General features: G+C 44.6%; 1 protein-coding gene across 4 annotated transcripts in view; it reads right to left on the bottom strand.

Annotated features, from left to right (window-relative positions):
- The window catches only part of postnb (periostin, osteoblast specific factor b), a 102528-nt gene that overhangs the window by 62244 nt on the left and 20612 nt on the right, over positions 1 to 19672 (bottom strand). For all 4 annotated transcript variants that reach the window (XM_038817811.1, XM_038817814.1, XM_038817812.1 and 1 more), the window contains exons 3-5: positions 5388 to 5452; positions 2432 to 2589; positions 1464 to 1628 (exon numbers count right to left, since the gene is read on the bottom strand). In XM_038817811.1, the coding sequence (XP_038673739.1) occupies positions 1464 to 1628; positions 2432 to 2589; positions 5388 to 5452 (388 nt within the window). The remainder of the gene's footprint in view (positions 1 to 1463; positions 1629 to 2431; positions 2590 to 5387; positions 5453 to 19672) is intronic.

Genomic DNA, 19672 nt, shown 5'->3' with positions numbered 1-19672 from the left:
GCCTTTTCTAGATGTTCACCTTGTGTTTCATAAAGGTGGACAAACGTAATGGTGAAATTTCCCACTTCTCACAATGTCCACTTTCCAGTTCACCAATCAACTTCACCTTCTCTCTAATCGAAAACATTTTAAACTTTCCCACAAGTGATAAAAATAATAACCTTTTATTGTCACAAGTATGAAGTTACTGTGAAAAGCTCCTAGGTCTAGCCATACTCCCCGCAGGGAGATCTTGATGTCCAATGGTGGCTTGCTCAGTGCTCCATGATTTCACACGCTCGTGCCACCTAACTCGCCCTGATAGGTCAGCACCATCAGGTGACAAGCAAGACAAATTCAGCTAATCCGAAGTTACCAGTGCAAGATTTCAGATTTGCGTGGGTGTTGTTCGATGGGATTTATTATTCTGCCAGTGGGATTGGCTGATGACTTTGACATAACTGGAGTTTTGTGTTTTCTGAATTTGATTTCATTGTGATTTCACTGCGGTTTGAACAGAACCATGAAGTTGACAAAATATACCTCAGAACCTGCAGCACTGCTCCCTGTATGCTTTGGAAACTTGGAGGAATGAGAGAAAGCAGCAAAAATGTGCAGAATTGCAAGTCAGAAGAAATAAATCAGCAATTAACCTGTATGTAGTTATGATCCCGTTAAATTTCCCTGCTTTTGCGGGGTGGGGGAGGGGGTCCTCCATGTTATCTGATGCATGCTCAGTTGTGTGTGTGTGAGCTTAGGAGAGGGTGTGACTGGAGTATGTAGCTCTAAAATGGTAGCACTGGTGTCAGGTCAGTGTTTCATCAAGTTGAAGTCAAGATTTTCCCGTTCTGCCTACTTTCTTTGGACATTTATACACATGGATAATTACTCTTTACCAAAATGTCCTCCAATGTGATTCACACACCATTTTGGAATCCTAAAGACATTTGTAGTGCTCCAAAATGCCACATTTTTGCCCTCCGTGCCTTCAGGAAAGAAAAAGGCACAAAAAAGGGTAATTCTTGGTGCACATAACTGAAGCGTTATCACAATTTCTGGATTATCACTATCTGCCCACAATTTTCTCATTTGTAAATTATTTCAGATAATTTACGATTATATGATTGGGTATTTGTCGCTTCAGAATATGTTCCAGGTTCTGCCACAAATCTAATAATTTTGTGCCCTGGAACTAATTTCCACACTGAGTAAACCCTCATGCTAACTTATCTTACATTGAAGGTACCTTACTAATTAGCTGTAATCCATGAAGGAGTATAGGCATCTCCGTCCATTAGAGAGAAACAATTAGTTCTGTACCACTTTGCACAGTAAGTGTGGGGCAAGGTGAGCAGCCAAGTCTCCATGAACTATCATAGCTGGCATGGGGATTGAACCCATTCTATGACTCTGCATCACACATCTGAGCTAACCAACTCCTCACAGTTGAAAGATGTAAAAGTGAGTAAGAGCCACAAACCTACCCCGTTTGGATAATGATTGATGAGGATTTTGAGGTCACTGTACATAGAGGGCACAGACATTCCATCCTTCATGTCCTTTGTCAATAAGCGATAGTTCACCATATGGTAATGCAAAGCATTGAGCAGTTCAATGTTCACATTGCTTAACAATGCATCACGAATATCCTGTTAGCGAATAAAGAGAGAATGTCAGGTACTTAACCAGTTCTTTGTGCCTACGATTTGTAATGGTATTCAGAAATAATGGCCGGAAATCTCTGCTCATTGAGATTCAATTTTCCCACAGGCAGTGCACCCCTGCCGGCGTGGGGTAGTTACAGTGGGAAATCCCATTTACAATTGGGAAGAAAGGATCCCGCTGCCAGCGAACGGCACGCCACCGAGAAGCACACAGCTCGGGAAGTGGAGAATCCCACCTAATGTGTAAGATTAAAATGTCACCATTGAATTAATGTGGTGGAATATCATAGTCTACTTGTAAGATCTTATAAATATCTACTAATAAATATCTCGTAATTTCAATTTGGAGAACATTCTCGAACAGAAAAATATTTTTAGCTGATGTCAAGTAGTTGTTTACGAGCTAACCTTTATCAGTGCTGGATTTTATTCTGATACATTTCTCCCTGGTTAGACTTCTCCTCCTCCCCCTGGCCCCAGCACAGTTATTGCTTCAGCATATCCTTTCTCCAGCTGAACTGGCAGCTGATCACAATCTCATCAGGCCAAATTTCATTCGGTAAGTTTCATGTTTCCTTTTAAAATGAATCATTTTTATTTGAAGGGAGATTTTCTGAGGTGAGGCAGCCACATGGCAGTGTGGCTGACAAGGTATTGATTACTGCCATCCGTGGAATTCAAACGACTGCCACAGCTATTCAAAGAATTTGCAATTTGCTGTCTTTGGACAAGCTTGCTGCCTATTGAAAAGGGCCGTTTCGCTTGCGGCTATTTCATGGACAACTTACGGCATTCAGCAGCATCCAAGCATCATCACTCGGCGCAAAGAAGGTGAAAGATCCGACTCCTTCAATCTCTTTTCTTAGATTAGATCTGGCTGCATAATTCTGTGTACTTCTGGCGCCCACAATACCCAAAGTACCATAGACATGGTCAATAGGGGCAACTAAAAAGAAAAAATAAACAAGGCAGCGTTTTAGACAAAACTTATCTTCAGAGGAATATACACCAGCAAGCACAATGCAGGCCTTTGAAGTCCTGCTGATAATAATCTTAGCAGCAAACTGCTGGGCTGCACTAAATTGTCCTAATGGTACAAAGTGTCATTCTGTCATCCGATCACCATTTCCATAATGGAAATTCTCAGTGCTGTGTAACTGTGCTCAGAAGTAGTTGGATAGCCAATATAAGATTAATCTAGTGGATGCAGTGACGTAGTGGTACTGTCACTAGAGTGGCAATCTAGATACCCAGGTAATGCTCTGGGGACCCCACTGTAGATGGTGAAATTTGAATTCAAACAAAAATCTGGAATTGAAAGTCTAATGATGATCATGAAACCATTGCAGATTGTCGTCAAAACTCATCTGGTTCACTAATGTCTTTAGGGAAAGAAATCTGTCGTCCTTACCTGGCCTTGTCTGTGATGCCCACATCCCACGAAAAAGAATAAAGAAAAAAAAAATTTGGAACAAGATTACATTAATCTCGTTTTTGAGGCATAATATTAAGTGCATTTTGCTTTTATCGGAATTGTAAAATGGGTCACCTGATCGTTCCTTCAAAAATCTCTCAAAGTATTTTTGGATGTGAACAGCTTCAGTTAGATCACATCAAAACACTGTGTTGCAACATATTGTTCCAAAAGCCCTGAAGTGAAAACTATTACTTTATTGCTTCATTCACATTAGAGGCCGTTCGGGGGTGGGGGGGGGGGAGAAGGAGCAAAAGGGGTGTATCATCTTGGTGCAGGAGGGTGCCCCCTATGCACAAAGGGCAGCCCCCGAATGACATAGCCTTCCATTTTCTCCCGACCTTTTTAAATATAGTTTGCTTAAGAAAATGCTCTGCCCACTCCAACTATATTGTGGCCCGAGCTTCTAAACCAGGTCAACTGAATTGACCATTTTGGGCAGCACGATAGCACAGTGGTTAGCACTATGGCTTCACAGCGCCAGGGTCCCAGGTTCGATTCCCGGCTTGGGTCACTGTCTGTGCGGAGTCTGCATGTTCTCCCCATGTGTGCGTGGGTTTCCTCCGGGTGCTCCGGTTTCCTCCCACAAGTCCCGAAAGACGTGCTGTCAGGTAATTTGGACATTCTGAATTCTCCCTCTGTGTACCCGAACAGGCGCCGGAATGTGGCGACGAGGGGCTTTTCACAGTAACTTCATTGCAGTGTTAATGTAAGCCTACTTGTGACAATAAAGCTTATTATTTTAAAATAGCAGACAGGCTGGCTACGAACCAACTTATGAGGGACCTCTCTGGGGTGAACGGTAAGGTGGTGTGCAAGCCACCGCTCATATTTCATATTGCTCCCAATTCCAATCCCACTAACCCACCCCATGTTGAAAACATGCCCAATGGTGGTGAGAGGGAGGGTATTAACATCCGTTCCTTGGTTTCAAGATGCCTTCAGGTGGTATCGTTTGAAGTGCAATGTGGTATAATAACCAGTAAAATGGAACCAAACATTCACACATGAGAATGAAGGTGAAAGCTTATGAAAATGGATTTTGCTTTTCCTGATGATGTATGATAAAATATATTGCTACCTGTTGCCAATTGTCTAACAGATTAGAATTTTTTACACCTTGATTTATAGATAAGTTAAACATTATTGAACAAAGGGAATAATGCTCTCTAATTCCTGTTGTACTATGGCAAATAAATGCTCAATGATTTACATGACAACTCAAGACTTCTAAGCGCTCTTTAAATGATTAACAGCACCATACAGCTCCCCTGATGGCTCGTCAGTTTATTTATGGATTAACTGCATCATGCAGAGTGGAAAGGCTGCCAATGTCGAATATGCTGATCCCCAGTAGAATAGCAGCAGAGTAATCAAATTAATTCCAGCACTTCTCAACGGGCTGAGCAGAAAGCAGACGTGCTGCCCTGATCCTCAGCATCTCTGTCTCGCTGAGCTCCATAATTACCCTCAGCATCACGAGGTGGTGGGGGACGACAGCAATAACAGAACTACAATTGCACTCAGTATTTCTGGATGGATGGTGGAAAATTAATCAACTCCGACTAATTGATTACAAAATGATAATCTCATCATGGGTTTAATCTGAAAGGAATGTTTGTGTCATAGGTAACTATCTTCAGAATCTGACATTCCAGTTTACATAGGTTTTCTTCAATATAGTACATAGTTGGGTGAGTCGGTGCAGACTAGATGGGCCACATGATATCCTTCTGCACTGTAGGGATTCTATTCTATGATAGAGGGAGCCAATGCGGCTACTGCGGCAAAAATATATTATCAAATCTAGATTTAGGATCTCTAGATTATCCATTAATTTCCATTATCCATAAATAAGTCCCCTGTACAGTATGAGATGATGGAGAAACCACTGCGAAGACAAAGTATAATTGGCATATGCCAGAATAACATGAAATTCTGCACTGTTAAGGACAGCACGCAGGCGCAGTGGGTTAGCCCTGCAGCCTCACGGCGCCGAGGTCCCAGGTTCGATCCCGGCTCTGCGTCACTGTCGGTGTGAAGTTTGCACATTCTCCCTGTGTCTGCGTGGGTTTCATCCCACAACCCAAAGATGTGCAGGATAGGTGGATTGGCCACGCAAAATTGCCCCTTAATTGGGAAAAATGATTGGATACTCTAAATTTATATATTTTTTAAATTCTGCACTGTTCAGTGATTTTGGTAGTTGCAACCATTAAAATATCATCTAATCTAGTGTTAAAATTATTAAAACAAGGCATTTTAATTACCTGCTGGGCACCCACGCCCACCATCAAGTCTCATATAACCTGGGCAGCATTCATATAGGACCAACCTGTAGTCAAAATAATGAAAATAAGATTTAGTTAGCCAAAAAAAGCCAAGACATTGAATGTACAGACTGATAACAAACAAGTCTCTTGAAAATGAATTATGGTTGAATTGTTCACAGCTCTCAACATATATCGCAGAGTTCTATCTAACTTGATTGATCAATGAAAGAATGTTGCACATTCAAAATATAAATGGTGTCCCAACTGATCCCAAGATGGGCTTCTGACTATATATTCACATCACTAAGGCCGCTTATTTTCACTTCCATAACACTGCCCAATCTCACACCTGCCTCATCTCATCTCCCCTATGAAATCCTCAGTCATGCCATTGTTACCTCTCGACTTGACTATTCCAATGTACTCTTGGCTGGTCCCTCACCTTCTACCTGAGAGATCTTCCAAAATTCTGTTGCCCCTGAACTCGCGCAAAGCACCGTTCACCATTCACCCCAACGCTCACTGGCCTGCATTGGCTCCCTTTCAAGCAAAATCTAGATGTTAAACTCTCCTTAAATGCTTGTTTTCAAATTCATCACAGTCTTGCCCCTCGCTAACCCCATAATCTCCTCCAGCCCACGACCTTCCAAGCTCCCTGTGCTCATCCAATTCTAGCCTCTTGAGCATCCTCGATTTTAATCTTGCCAATGATGCACGTACGCCATGAATGAATATATTAAAAGATTTAGAATTTGCTCCATTGTTGGTGTCAGTGTGCTCAGTTATCTTGGACTAAATCTCCAGAATTCCCTCCCTACACCTCTCCACTTTTGCACCTTGCTTTCCTTCTTTAAGATACACCTTCAAACCTACCAAGGCTTTGGCCACCTGAGTTAATCTATCTTTATGTGGTTCAGTGTCATATTTTGTTTTTTATTGCTCCTGTGCAGAGGCCTGTGGAGTTTTATTACATCATTGTTCTTTTCCCAGCTTCCAATTAAACACGGCAGCAAACCTCAGTACCTTTGAACGAAATGGGCCTGTGTAGCAACAAATGTGCCTTTTTTATTCATGCAATTCTTCTCAGTTACAAAACATAGGGGTAGTGATTCAAGGCGAGTGGGAATTCTCTGTGTTCTGGGTTTTTCTCATCAAGCTGGCAGCACACCCCCAACCATGGGTTTCCCGGCGGCATGGGGTAGCGTCAATGAGAAATCCCATTGACAATACTAATAATCTTTATTGTCACAAATAGGCTTACATTAACACTGCAATGAAGTCACTGTGAAAAGCCCCTAGTTGCCACATTCCGGCGTCTGTTCGGGTACACAGAGGGAAAATTCAGAATGTCCAATTCACCTAACAGCACGTCTTTCAGGACTTGTGGGAGGAAACCAGAGCACCCAGAGGAAACCCACGCAGACATGGGGAGAACGTGCAGACTCCGCACAGCCAGTGACACAAGCAGGAATCGAACCTGGGACCCTAGCGCTGTGAAGCAACAGTGCTTTCCGTGTGCTCCTGTGCCGCCTCCGCGGGATTCTCGCTTCCAGCGAACGGTGCACTGCCGAGAAACACGTGGCTGGGGACAGGATAATCGCGCCCAAAATGCCCAGTAGTGAAACAGCCAAGCATTATACATCATCTTGTTTCCAATTCCTTTATACAACTCAGCCAGTTTTCCAAAGGATAGGCCACCTGCTGCTCTTAGTTGAATTTTACCCCATAGTCATATACACACCTTGATTGCTAGCATGTTACGCAGAAAAGATGATTGGGTGTAAATGATATAGTATAAACTGTTTGGAAATTCTAATGATTCACATCTATTAGGATAAAGCAAATTGTAAACATTACTGCCATTCTACGAACTATCTAGCAGCGTAGAAACAATTACATTAATTTAGAATCAGCACAGAAGGCCCGAGATTGACAACACTCAGCATAAAATGGTCGCTCTGTGTGTTCCACCTACACCTCACTAATGGACCTTAGTAGATGCTGGGTGGGAATCTCCGGTCCCTGAGCCGCATGTTTCTCTTCGACGTGTCGATCGCTGGCAGCGGGATTCTCTGCTCCCGCCGCTTGCCAATGGAATTTCCCTTTGAGGCCACCCCACACTGCCAGAAGACCAATGCACAGATCAGTCCAGAAGAGGGGCATTCAAGAGTCTGGTAACAGTGGGGAAGAAGCATTTTTGAATCTATTTGTGTGTGTTCTCAGACTTTTGTATCTCCTGCCCAATGAAAGAGGTTGGAAGATAGAATAACCCGGGTGGGAGGGGTCTTTGATTATGCTGCCCGCTTTCCCAAGGCAGCAGGAAGTGTAGACAGAGTCAGTGGATGGCAGGCGGGTGCGTGTGAAGGACTGGGCTGTGTTCACGACTCTCTGTAGTTTCTTACGGTGTTGGGCCAAGCAGTTGCCATATCATGCTGTGACGCAGTAAGATTGGATGCATTCTATGGTGCAAAAATTGGTAAGACATGCCAAATTCCCTTAGTTTCCTGAGGAAGTGTAGGTGCTGTTGTGCTTTCTTGGTTGTAGCATTGATGTGGGTGGACCAGGACAGATTGTTGATGATGTACACACCTAGGAATTTGAAGCTGTCAACCATCTCCACCTCGGCACCAATGATGCAGTACAAGACTTTGCTTCCTGAAGTCAAGGACCAGCTCTTCAGTTCTGCTAATGTTAGGAAAGAGGGGCGAGATTCTCCCCTACCCAGCGCGGTGGGGGGGGGGGGGGGGGGGGGGGGGGGGGGTCACGGCACCGAGGAGTGGCGTGAACCACTCCGGAATCCTCCGCACACTCAAGGGCTAGGCCGGCCCCGGAGTGGTTTGCGCCCCACCGGCTGGCGGGGAAGGGGCTTGACGCCACGCCAACTGGTGCCGAAGGGCCTCCACCGGCCGGCGTGCATTGGCGCAGGAGCGCCAGTGTGTGCCGGCGTCATCCCAGCGCATGCTTAGAGGGCTTTATCTCCGTACCGGCCATGGCAGACCGGTACAGCCGCCGGTGCGGAAGAATAGAGTGCCCCTATGGCACAGGCCCGCCCACGGATCGATGGATCCCGATCACGGGCCAGGCCACCATGGGGGCACCTCCCGGGGCCAGATCCCCCCGCGCCCCCCCGAGAATCCCGGAGGCCACCCACGCTGCCAGGCCCCGCCGGTAAGGACCTACTCTTAATTTACGTCGGCGGGACCAGCAAAAAAACACTCGGCCCATCGCGGGCTGGAGAATCGCCGGGTGGGGGCCACTGCCAGCGGCCACCAACCACGATTCCCGCCCCCGCCAAACCTCCGGCGCCGGAGAATTCGGCAGCCGGTGGGGGCGGGATTCACGCCGCCCCCGGTGATTTTCCGACCCGGCGGGGGGTCAGAGAATCGCGCCCGAGATTGTTGTTTTGCACCACACCACTAGCTTCTCTATCTTCATCCTGTACTCTGATTCATCCTTGTTTGAGATCCGACCCACTATGGTCGGGTCATCAGCAAACATGTAGATGGAGTTGGAGCCAAATTTTGCCACGCAGTCGTGTGTGTATAGGGAGTATCAGAGGGGGCTAAGTACGCAGCCTCACAGGACCCCAGTATTGAGGCCTAGCGTGAAGGAGTTGTTGTTGGTTGAATGATTGAATGGTTACAGTGCAGAAGGAGACCATTTGGCCAGCCATTTCTGTGCCAGCTCTCAGCAAGAGCAACTTAGCTAGTTTCACTTCCCTGCTCACTCCATGCAGCCTTTCAATTATTTTCTCTTCAGACATTTATCCAATTCCTTTTGAATACCCTGACTGAATCTTCACTCTATCACGGTCTCAACCAGTGCGTTTGTGATTGGTCATGGGTTACAGAGTTACGGAGATTGGGTGGGATGAGGTCAGCCATGATTGAATGGTGGAGCAGACCCGATGGGCCAAATGGCCTAATTCATGTGACTCCAGACCTTAAATCCCCTCTGAACTGGCCGAGCAAGCCTTTCAGGTTGAGGGAAATTAGGGATGGGCAACAAATGCTGGACCACATCCTATGAACGTATAAATAAAAATATATATTTTCTACACCCTCTCTAATGCCTTCACACACTTCCTAAAGTGTAGTTTCCAGACTTGGACACAATACTCCAGTTGAAGCCAAACCAGTATTTTCTAAAAGTTCATCATAACTTACTTGTTTTTGTACTCTTGTGCCTTTATTTATAGAATCATTTCACACTTCATCGCATTAATTTCATCTGCCAGGTGCTTATCCATTCCACCATCCTGTCTTTGTCCAATTGAAGTCTGTCACTATTCCTGGGCCGGCTGAGGTTATTCATGAAGGCCCAGCCTTGCCCCTAGCCTGAGGTGTGGTGACCCTCATGTTAAGTCAGCTCTCAAAGGGGAGAGAGGTTGACCTACCTTCCTCACTGCACACAATACTTCCACGTTTTGTGCCATGCAAAGTTTGAAATTGCCCAGCTCACCCAAGTCTAAGTCATTAATGAAGATCCAGAAAATCAGTGGTCTCAATATCAATCCCCTAGGGAACCCCACTGTACAGCTTACTCCAGTCCGAAAAGCAACCATCCATCAGTACTGTTTCCTGACACACAGCCGTCTTTAGGAACATCAGAATAGTGTAGGTCATTCAGTCCATCGAGCCTGCTCCGCCATTCAAATAGTAAATGGTTGATCATCCACCACTTTGCCATTTTTCCCATTATCCCTTGATGGAATTAGTATCCAGAAATCTTGGGCACGATCCAACGGAAAAAAAAGAATCCCGATGAGTGAGGTTGTTCCCAGTGCTTGTAGTGGTGGGAACAACCCCACAATTGAATGGCACTCTGTTATTTTGTTCGGACGTCAGTGGGAAACGCCCGTCGAGGCCTCATTTCCTGCACTGAGGAGCTACGTCGCCACCCTCCAACACAACTCCCAGACCTCCCCCAACACCCCAACTCACCTGTTGCCCCCCCCCCCTATCTAACCTGCCAGGCCTTGTAAGAACTTTGTATCCACGCTGCTGCTGTCCCTTTCATTTCATGGATTTCAGTTTTGCTGACAATAATAATATAACAATCTTTATTAGTGGCACAAGTAGGCTTACATTAACACTGCAATGACGTTACTATGAAAATCCCCCATGCCGCCACACTTCAACGCCTGTTTGGGTACACTAAGGAGGAATTCAGAATATCCAATTCCCCTAACAAGTCTTTCGGGACTTGAGGGAGGAAACTGGAGCACCCAGAGGAAACGCAGGCACGGGGAGAATGTGCAGACTCATCACAGACAATGGCCCATGCCGCGAAACGAATGTGGGTCCCTGGTGCTATGAAGCAACAGTGCTAACCACTGTGCTACCGTGCCACCCGACAAGCCTGTTATGTGGCATTTTATCAACCGCCTTCCATGTACACCACATCAACTGCATTATCCTCATTAACACTTCCTGTTAACTCGCCGCAAACTCAATCAAATTCATTAAACGGGACTGGTCTTTAACAAATCCATGTAAACTTTGCTTAATTTATTCCCCTTTTCCCAAATGACTGTTAATTGTGCCATGGATACTAATTTCTAAAAGCTTTCCTACCATTGTGGCTAAACTACAGTTTATTCCTCGACCTATTCTCATGTGGTGGTGGTTCTAATAATCCAGAAACTGAGGATAATAGGTGGGGGACCCAGTTTATAATAAATCCGGAATTAAAAGTCTAATGACCATGGAATCACTGTCAATTGATGTAACAACTCATTTGGTTAACTAAGGACTTTTAGGAAATAAATCTGCCACTTTTACCTGGTCTGGTTTACATGTGACTCCTGTCATGTGAGAGTACCTTTAAGAAATGGATGTTTAAGAAATGTACCTTTAAGAAATGGAGCAGCTCATATTACTAAAATGATGTCAGAGGGGGGAGCCGAGTTGAGATCACTTCTGCTTTTGCTGTTTTTAGTTTCAGTTTGAGAAAGCAGCTGAAAAGTACTTGGCTGGTTTGCTGTGAGCTGTTTGAAAGGAGAAAGCCAGTTTTGAGGAAAGAGCTTGGGTGTGTCTGTGTTTTGCAGGGAGCTGGATTTGCTGTGATTTCTGCCATGAAAGACTATCTCTGAATCATTTGGGTGATTTAAACTCATAATAGTAATGTCTTTAACCTGATGTGTTTCTGTTTAAAGGTGTTAAGCCTTTTGGAGGTTTGAAGGAACATTTTGAGGGATTATTTAGTGTTGTATTATTTTCGGGGTTATCTTTGAAGTAAGGGGTGTTAAGGGATCCAATGTTTATTTAAAACGGTTAAGTTGAATTCATGGAATAAACATTGTTTTGTGTTTAAAAACCCACGTGCCCATAATTGTCATACCACACCCGGGGAACAAGCCGTGTGCTTCAAAAGCAACAATCCATTAAAGGGAGAGGTTGGTTGAACTCCATGATACATTTTGGGGTTCTGTAAATGCCCCTCCCATAACACTCCAGATCCTTAGCAATGTGGTTGACTCTTAACTATCTTCTGCCCTAGCAAACCATTCAAGTCAAGGGGGACTAGGGATGGGCAATACATGCTGGCCAGCCAGTGGCACCCACATCCCCTTAATGAATAGAAACAATTCCAGCACCCTTTTTTGAGCAATGGTGCAATATTTGCAATTTTCAGTCCTTCTGTATCTAATGAGGACTATGGCCAGTGCCTTAACCGTCTCCCCCCTTACATCCCTCAGTCTGCTCGCATGCGTCTCATCTGCTTTCGATGACTCACCAGCATTAAATACTGCCAGCCTTTCTAATACCTTTTTCTTAAGATTTGGCTCAATCACCTCCTCTTTCACTGTTTCTTGGCACCATTTTCTTCCTTGATAAAGGCATACCCTCTGCCTCCATGTATAAATCTCCTTTTTGGTCCCAAATCAGTGTTCCTGCCTAATTCCCTTTCATGTTAGCTGCTGAACTCTTCAATCTCTCCTTGCTTCTCCTATTACATTGTTTCCAATTCCCTGCCAAACTTTCTATATTCAGCCTGGCTCTCACTGGGTTTATCAATTCGACACTGGTCATACACACCCTTTTCCATCTTCATCTTACTTTCTGTCTCTTTCGTCATCCGGGGAGCTCTGGCTTTATTTGTTTCTTTTTCTGGACATTCATTTTAATTGTCTGGAAACTGTGAGGAACCTGCTCGCGATTTCCCAGTGTAGGTGCTCAATAGGCAGTCTCTCAAGACCATAAAGTTCTCCTAAATTCACAGTCAGGATTTAGACAGTCAGTTCCCGCTCACAGCTTGCTGAGCTGGAGGATGTTCCTATAGCTGAAGTCATCATTATTCTCTCTCTCGCTCCTTCTCTGCTGTCTGAATGAAGCTTTGTACAGGGAGTGCGTGGCTTTTACTGCTCGGCATGGTCTATTTGAAATCTGGAACGCATTGTGACAGAGATGGTCGAGAGAGAGAGAGAGACCTGCTTTCCATCTCATTGTAATGAAACATTTCAGGCCATCGCTGAACTGGCCTCACAGAAGATGCTGACTGCGATTGTGGACCTCAACAAAAGCTAATAAATAGAACAGCAGCCAAACATACAAGGGAAAAGATTTTCCCCGGTTGCCATGTGTGACCTTAAAGATAAACACAGCAGGATAATTTCCCCTACTCTCTCCAGTAAAATCATTCTAAAAATAAGAAGTGTATGATTTTACTAGAAACAGCACATAGAAGAAACGTTCCGACCACATTTATGATCCTTGCAACACAGAGGGATAATATTCACCGTCATTGATAATCGACATGCAAATTGGAGGCAATATTATTTAATTATTTTAGAATCCATATAGCTGGTTGCATTAATGGATTCAATACATTAGCGACTGCCAAAGAAAGAGCAATTGAGTCATCCATTGAACTGTTTATGCCCTATGGCACATGGAACAGTGTATTATGTCTACAGCAGAAAGCCAGACAGGATTTCATTGAACAGACATCAGATAGCACAGGAACACGTTTGGAATCAACAATGAAAACCTTACGACGACTGCAGGGTGCTCAGGTCCACTTTGGCTGCACCTGACTGTTCTGTACATGCCTGTGAATTGTGTTCCATTGCTGGGAAAGCAAAATGAAACCCACACCCTGCAGGTGGGAGCCTGGCCTGCACAACAAAGTCATATCAGGCCACTTTTAATTGCTACATACTCGAGCACATGCCTAACTCGGAACAGCTGCGAACCGGAGGCAGAAAGAAAAGACAGCTGCCAGGTAACCAGGGCCGGAGACAAATAACTTTACTGTGGAGTCAAGTGATGGCAAGAAAGATCAATGTTAAACTGTGCAAACAAATAGACTTCTTTGAAATCATTTAACAGTAATTGATTAGGTTCACTGACATGTCACATTCCAAGCCATTGAGCGTTATTGTGGAAAGATTGAGGTAATGTGGTGCCTCCTATGATTTATTTTTCGACCGCTATTTGCTTTCCAAGACCAGAAAAATAAATGTGCCACATCTGCAGTTTGTGTGAAGAACTTTCGGGCCTAGGAATTGGGGCCAGCTTGTGTCTTCTAACAGCAGGACCGTGGCCAACTGGTATCGCTGACCTCATTTCGTTATTGGAGGTGAGCTGAAGAGAGGAGGTCTGTCGCGGAGGTCAGGCTCACACAAGGGGTGTAAGGTCATCCGGCTCACGTGCCATCCAAAATCCGGACAAACATATCCTGATGGGGAGGCATGCAAATGGGAGGAGTGGAATTAAGTGCTGACGAGGGGTTGTGTAGATTTAACATGAGGCTGGGAGGCGTTTTCCTTCTGTCTCCTGTCTCTCCAAGTCTCTGCAGTCTAAAAAGAAATCGACTTCCTTTTTGGTGGCGGTAGCCAATGGTCCCTGGAGAGCTGCTGATTTGGTTGCCAAATACTTGAACATATGTTTTGCCTCATATTTGAACATGCATGTCTCTGACACCCATTTCAGGCATTTTCCCTGAATACCTATGGAAAAACCTTGACCAATATGGCGAGTGGAGCATTTCATAAGAACATAAGAACATAACAACTAAGAGCAGGAGTAGGCCATCTGGCCCCCCGAACACCATAACCCTTTATCCCTTTATTCTTCAAAAAACTATCTATCTATCTTTACCTTAAAAACATTTAATGAAGGAGCCTCAACTGCTTCACTGGGCGAGGAATTCCATAGATTCACAACCCTTTGGGTGAAGAAGTTCCTCATAAACTCAGACCTAAATCTACTTCCCCTTATTTTGAGGCTATGTCCCCTAGTTCTGCTTTCACCCGCCAGTGGAAACAACCTGCCCGCATCTATCCTATCTATTCCCTTCATAATTTTAAATGTTTCTATAAGATCCCCCCTCATCCTTCTAAATTCCAACGAGTACAGTCTGTCTACTCAACCTCTCCTCGTAATCCAACCACTTCATCTCTGGGATTAACCTAGTGAATCTCCTCTGCACACCCTCCAGTGCCAGTATGTCCTTTCTCAGGTAAGGAGACCAAAACTGAACACAATACTCCAGGTGTGGCCTCACTAACACCTTATACAATTGCAACATAACCTCCCTAGTCTTAAACCCCATCCCTCTAGCAATGAAGGACAAAATTCCATTTGCCTTCTTAATCACCTGTTGCACCTGTAAACCAACTTTCTGTGACTCATGCACTAGCACACCCAAGTCTCTCTGCACAGCAGCATGCTTTAATATTTTATTGTTTAAATAATAATCCCGTTTGCTGTTATTCCTACCAAAATGGATAACCTCACATTTGTCAACATTGTATTCCATCTGCCAGACCCTAGCCCATTCACTTAACCTATCCAAATCCCTCTGCAGACTTCCAGTATCCTCTGCACTTTTCGCTTTACCACTCATCTTAGTGCCAACTGCAAACTTGGACACATTGCCTTTGGTCCCCAACGCCAAATCATCTATGTAAATTGTGAACAATTCTGGGCCCAACACGGATCCCTGAGGGACACCACTAGCTACTGATTGCCAACCAGAGAAACACCCATTAATCTCACTCTTTGCTTTCTATTAATTAACCAATCCTCTATCCATGCCACTTTACCCTTAATGCCATGCATCTTTATCTGATGCAGCAACCTTTTGTGTGGCACCTTGTCAAAGGCTTTCTGGAAATCCAGATATACCATGTCCATTGGCTCCCCGTTATCTACTGCACTGGTAATGTCCTCAAAAAATTCCACTAAATTAGTTAGGCACGACCTGCCCTTTATGAACCCATGCTGCATCTGCCCAATGGGACAATTTCTAACCAGATGCCTCGCTATTTTCTTCCTTGATGATAGATTCCAGCATCTTCCCTACTACCGAAGTTAAGCTCACTGGCCTATAATTACCCGCTCTCTTCCTACCTCCTTTTTTAAACAGTGGTGTCATGTTTGCTAATTTCCAATCCACCGGGACCACCCCAGAGTCTAGTGCATTTTGGTAAATTTTATATTCTGAGCAAGTTTACTCTCATACTCTTCTTTATAGCTTTTTTAGTAGCTTTCTGTTGCCCCCTAAAGATTTCCCAGTCCTCTAGTCTCCCACCAATCTTTGCCACTTTGTATGCTTTTTCCTTCAATTTGATACTCTCCCTTATTTCCTTAGATATCCACAGTCGATTTTCCCTCTTTCTACCGTCCTTCCTTTTTGTTGGTATAAACATTTGCTGAGCACTGTGAAAAATCACTTGGTGTTCCTCAACTGTTCCACCATAAAGTCTTTGCTCCCTGTCTACCTTAGCTTTTGAATGAGGAATGAGCATATTGGACCCTGGTGCATGGGTGTAAAACAGACACTGCAACCTCTAAGCCTAACTTCTATTATATGAATTGACTTGTGTTTGTCTACGCAACTGCTCTCATCCAAAGGCAATATAACACTCCTTCAGGATTATATTGTCAGTCCGTCTTAGATTTTTAGCTCACTGGGGTGGGATTTATATTCACAATCTTCTACTTAAGAGGCAAGAATGTTACCACACAGAGGAGCTAAGGCTGACACAACTGGAATTCATATCACAATGGGATAGTATTGAAATGATTGGCTATCTCACAAGTGAGTGGAATATGGAATGGATAAACATTAGATGCAGTTGCAAGTTTCTCAGGCTCATCGCCATCTCTCAGGCAGCCAATTGGGCAAAAAGAAATGATAGTGCTGGGATGGCAGGGAGGAGATGGTGGAGTAAACAATGCAGGAAACCTTTAATCATGTGAGTGAAACTGGTTTCCATGGAACGGAATAGGAAATTGAACAGGCTATATTACCGCTGATCCGATAGTGTCTGTTTTGCACTCCAAAAGCTGAAATTTACAGCCAAAGTCAGAGTCTTTGCCTTGATTTTACCAGCTACCCTAGTAACCCACAGATTGTCTGATTGGTTGGGCAATGGCATGGCGCCATTTTCTTCAGATGATCTGCACTAGAGAGAGAACGTTTTAAGTGGTAGGCCAAAGCAAGTGGCCAGGAGCCAGGAATTCCTCATCCTGGAATGCCTCTTCCTGCCTCACTAGCATGACTCAACCGGACAAGGGCCTGCTGCTGTATGCCATGGAGAGCCTGGAAAAATCAAGTCCAGGTCAGCCAGACGAGGAAGCAGATTCCTTGCCCTGAAGGACATCAGTCAACTAATTGGAATCTTATGCCAATGATCAGACTATTGAGGTCAATCTGACAATTTATGACCGCTAGGTTTCCAGTTTGGTCCCAAAACAACCAGACCATTCCAATGTGTACTTAGTACCAGAGAAGATATCTTTTTATGGAATTTCATTCACCAAACTCCAAAACAAGTGTTACATTTATTTGGATCAAAGCAAACCATTTCTCACTGTATGAAAATGATCAGAAAAAAAAAACAACCCAGTTGCTGACTTAAGTGACACTTTGGACTTTGAATTGCTAGCCAGTGGATTGGTAGGAATGATTCACAAGCCTCAAATTAAGAGTGCCCCGTGTGGGCAGCATGGTGGCGCAGTGAGTAGCACTGCTGCCTCATGGCGCCGAGGTCCCAGGTTCGATCCCGGCTCTGGGTCACTGTCCGTGTGGAGTTTGCACATTCTCCCCCGTGTTTGCGTGGGTTTCGCCCCCACAACCCAAAGATGTGCAGGCTAGGTGGATTGACCACACTAAATTGCCCCTTAATTGGGAAAAATTAATTGGGTACTCTAAATTTAAAAAAAAAATAAAGAGTGCCCCGTGTACGCACACACTGCGTCATACATGGAATCATAGAATCCCTACAGAAGGAGGCCATTCGGTCCATTGAGTCTGCATATATCCTCTGAAAGAGCACGCTATCCAGGCCCGCACCCCATCCCTGTAACCCCACCTAACCTGGACATCCCTGGACACTAAAGGGTGATTTATCTCATGGCCAATTCACCTACCCTGCACATCTTTGGACTGTGGGTGGAAACTGGAGCACCCGGAGTAAACCCAAGCAGACACAGGGAGAACGTGCAAACTCCGCACAGACGGTCACCCAAGGTTGGAATTGAACCCGGGTCCTTGTGAGGCAGCAGTGCCCACTGCGAATGAATGCACTGTGACATTCTGAGAAGAAAGTGGAACACTGTTTGCAGCTGTATAACCTGGCTGACCTGAGTGAGGCAGTGTTATTTAACGGGCTTCATTTATGCTGGTTCAGTAAATGCAACAAAGGCAAATGCATATGTGGCTTCAAAATGTAACAATCCGATTAACTACTGTCTGCATTACCTGTTCCCTGCAGAAGCGATCTTCTCCTACATTGAGACTTTTGGAAACCGAATTTACATTTTGGAAGGAAGCCATCTGGAAAAGCAAACATTCTTTCCAGCCAGGATTACAAGACATCTGTACACTTGGGACATAACATTAAGTTCAATAAGCAGCACATTTCCACTTGGTAAAAATATTAATGGGTAAAAAAGTTCAGCCAGACTGCAGCCTGAGTAGCCAGTTCCACATGTACCACTGAATGGCTGCAACCTAGAAAATGACCACTCCAGAGGCCATTACAGAATATGAACCCACAATTGCTTCTGGAGGAGTCACTGGACAATGGTTCGAGATGCTTGAATGCAAATGTGTGATACAATGTACCAGACTGAACTAGTATCTTATCTTATCTCTGATGTAGGCGCAGTACCTCTCTCGAGGCTTGAGTTTTCTTATCAACCAAAAGTCAATATTTCCAGGATGCCGGAAAGTAGGGAGACAGCTTAACAATAAAGAACATTCTCAGTAACCTTTATCTCCCTGCTTACCCTGAAGCAAAATAAATCACTTGATTTTCACGGAAACTAACATTACTGATAATGCGGAGAGAGCTGATGAATGGTGACACCTGAAATGTTAACGTGTCTGTTCCCTCCACAGATAGCTGACTGTTTCCAGCATCGCCTGTTTTTATTTCCAGTTTCCATTGATGTTGCATTTTCCTTTTTAACTGCAGATAATTTGTGCACAAACAGGATCCGTGTCAAAGCTGATTTCCCATCATTGCAGTATTCAGATGTTAAAGGCTTAACAAGGTCCAACTTTCACATGAACACATCTCTGCAGTGCTACCTAATATGTAAATATACAGTCCCACATCAAAGGTTAGTAATGGAGAGTCATCAAAAGCTAACCCTCTTTGGCCTATTTTCCTGTCAGGGTAATTGTTTGTCTTGAGACCCAACAGTATGATTTACACAAATTACATTTAAAATATTTTCTCAAAATATATAGTGCCAATGAGGGGCATTGCTGTCTACTCAGGTTCCTTTAAATGGGCAATATAGGCTCTATTCAGTTTTAGTTCCTCTCATCTCCTGTAAAAGGCACAAATTAACTCCTAAAGGGTAGGCATACAGATCATCAATCACTCAATTTCCGTAATGTTGCCTCACAATCAGAAACTGTGGGGCGATGTTGAGCCCGGGCTAGCTGTGCATGGGTGTGGTAGTCACCACTAGAACATAGAACAGTACAGCACAGAACAGGCCCTTCGGCCCTCAATGTTGTGCCGAGCAATGATCACCCTACTCAAACCCACGTATCCACCCTATACCCGTAACCCAACAACCCCCTTAACCTTACTTTTTAGGACACTACGGGCAATTTAGCATGGCCAATCCACCTAATCCGCACATCTTTGGACTGTGGGAGGAAACCGGAGCACCCGGAGGAAACCCACGCACACACGGGGAGGACATGCAGACTCCGCACAGACAGTGACCCAGCCGGGAACCGAACCTGGGACCACGGAGCTGTGAAGCATTTATGCCAACCACCATGCTACCGTGCTGCCCACAACCACT

The sequence above is a fragment of the Scyliorhinus canicula genome, chromosome 14 (genome assembly GCF_902713615.1).
Source record: "Scyliorhinus canicula chromosome 14, sScyCan1.1, whole genome shotgun sequence".
NCBI lineage: Eukaryota > Metazoa > Chordata > Chondrichthyes > Carcharhiniformes > Scyliorhinidae > Scyliorhinus > Scyliorhinus canicula.
The sequence above is the reverse complement of the archived record's forward strand: the minus strand, read 5'-3'. Positions and strand labels throughout refer to the sequence as shown.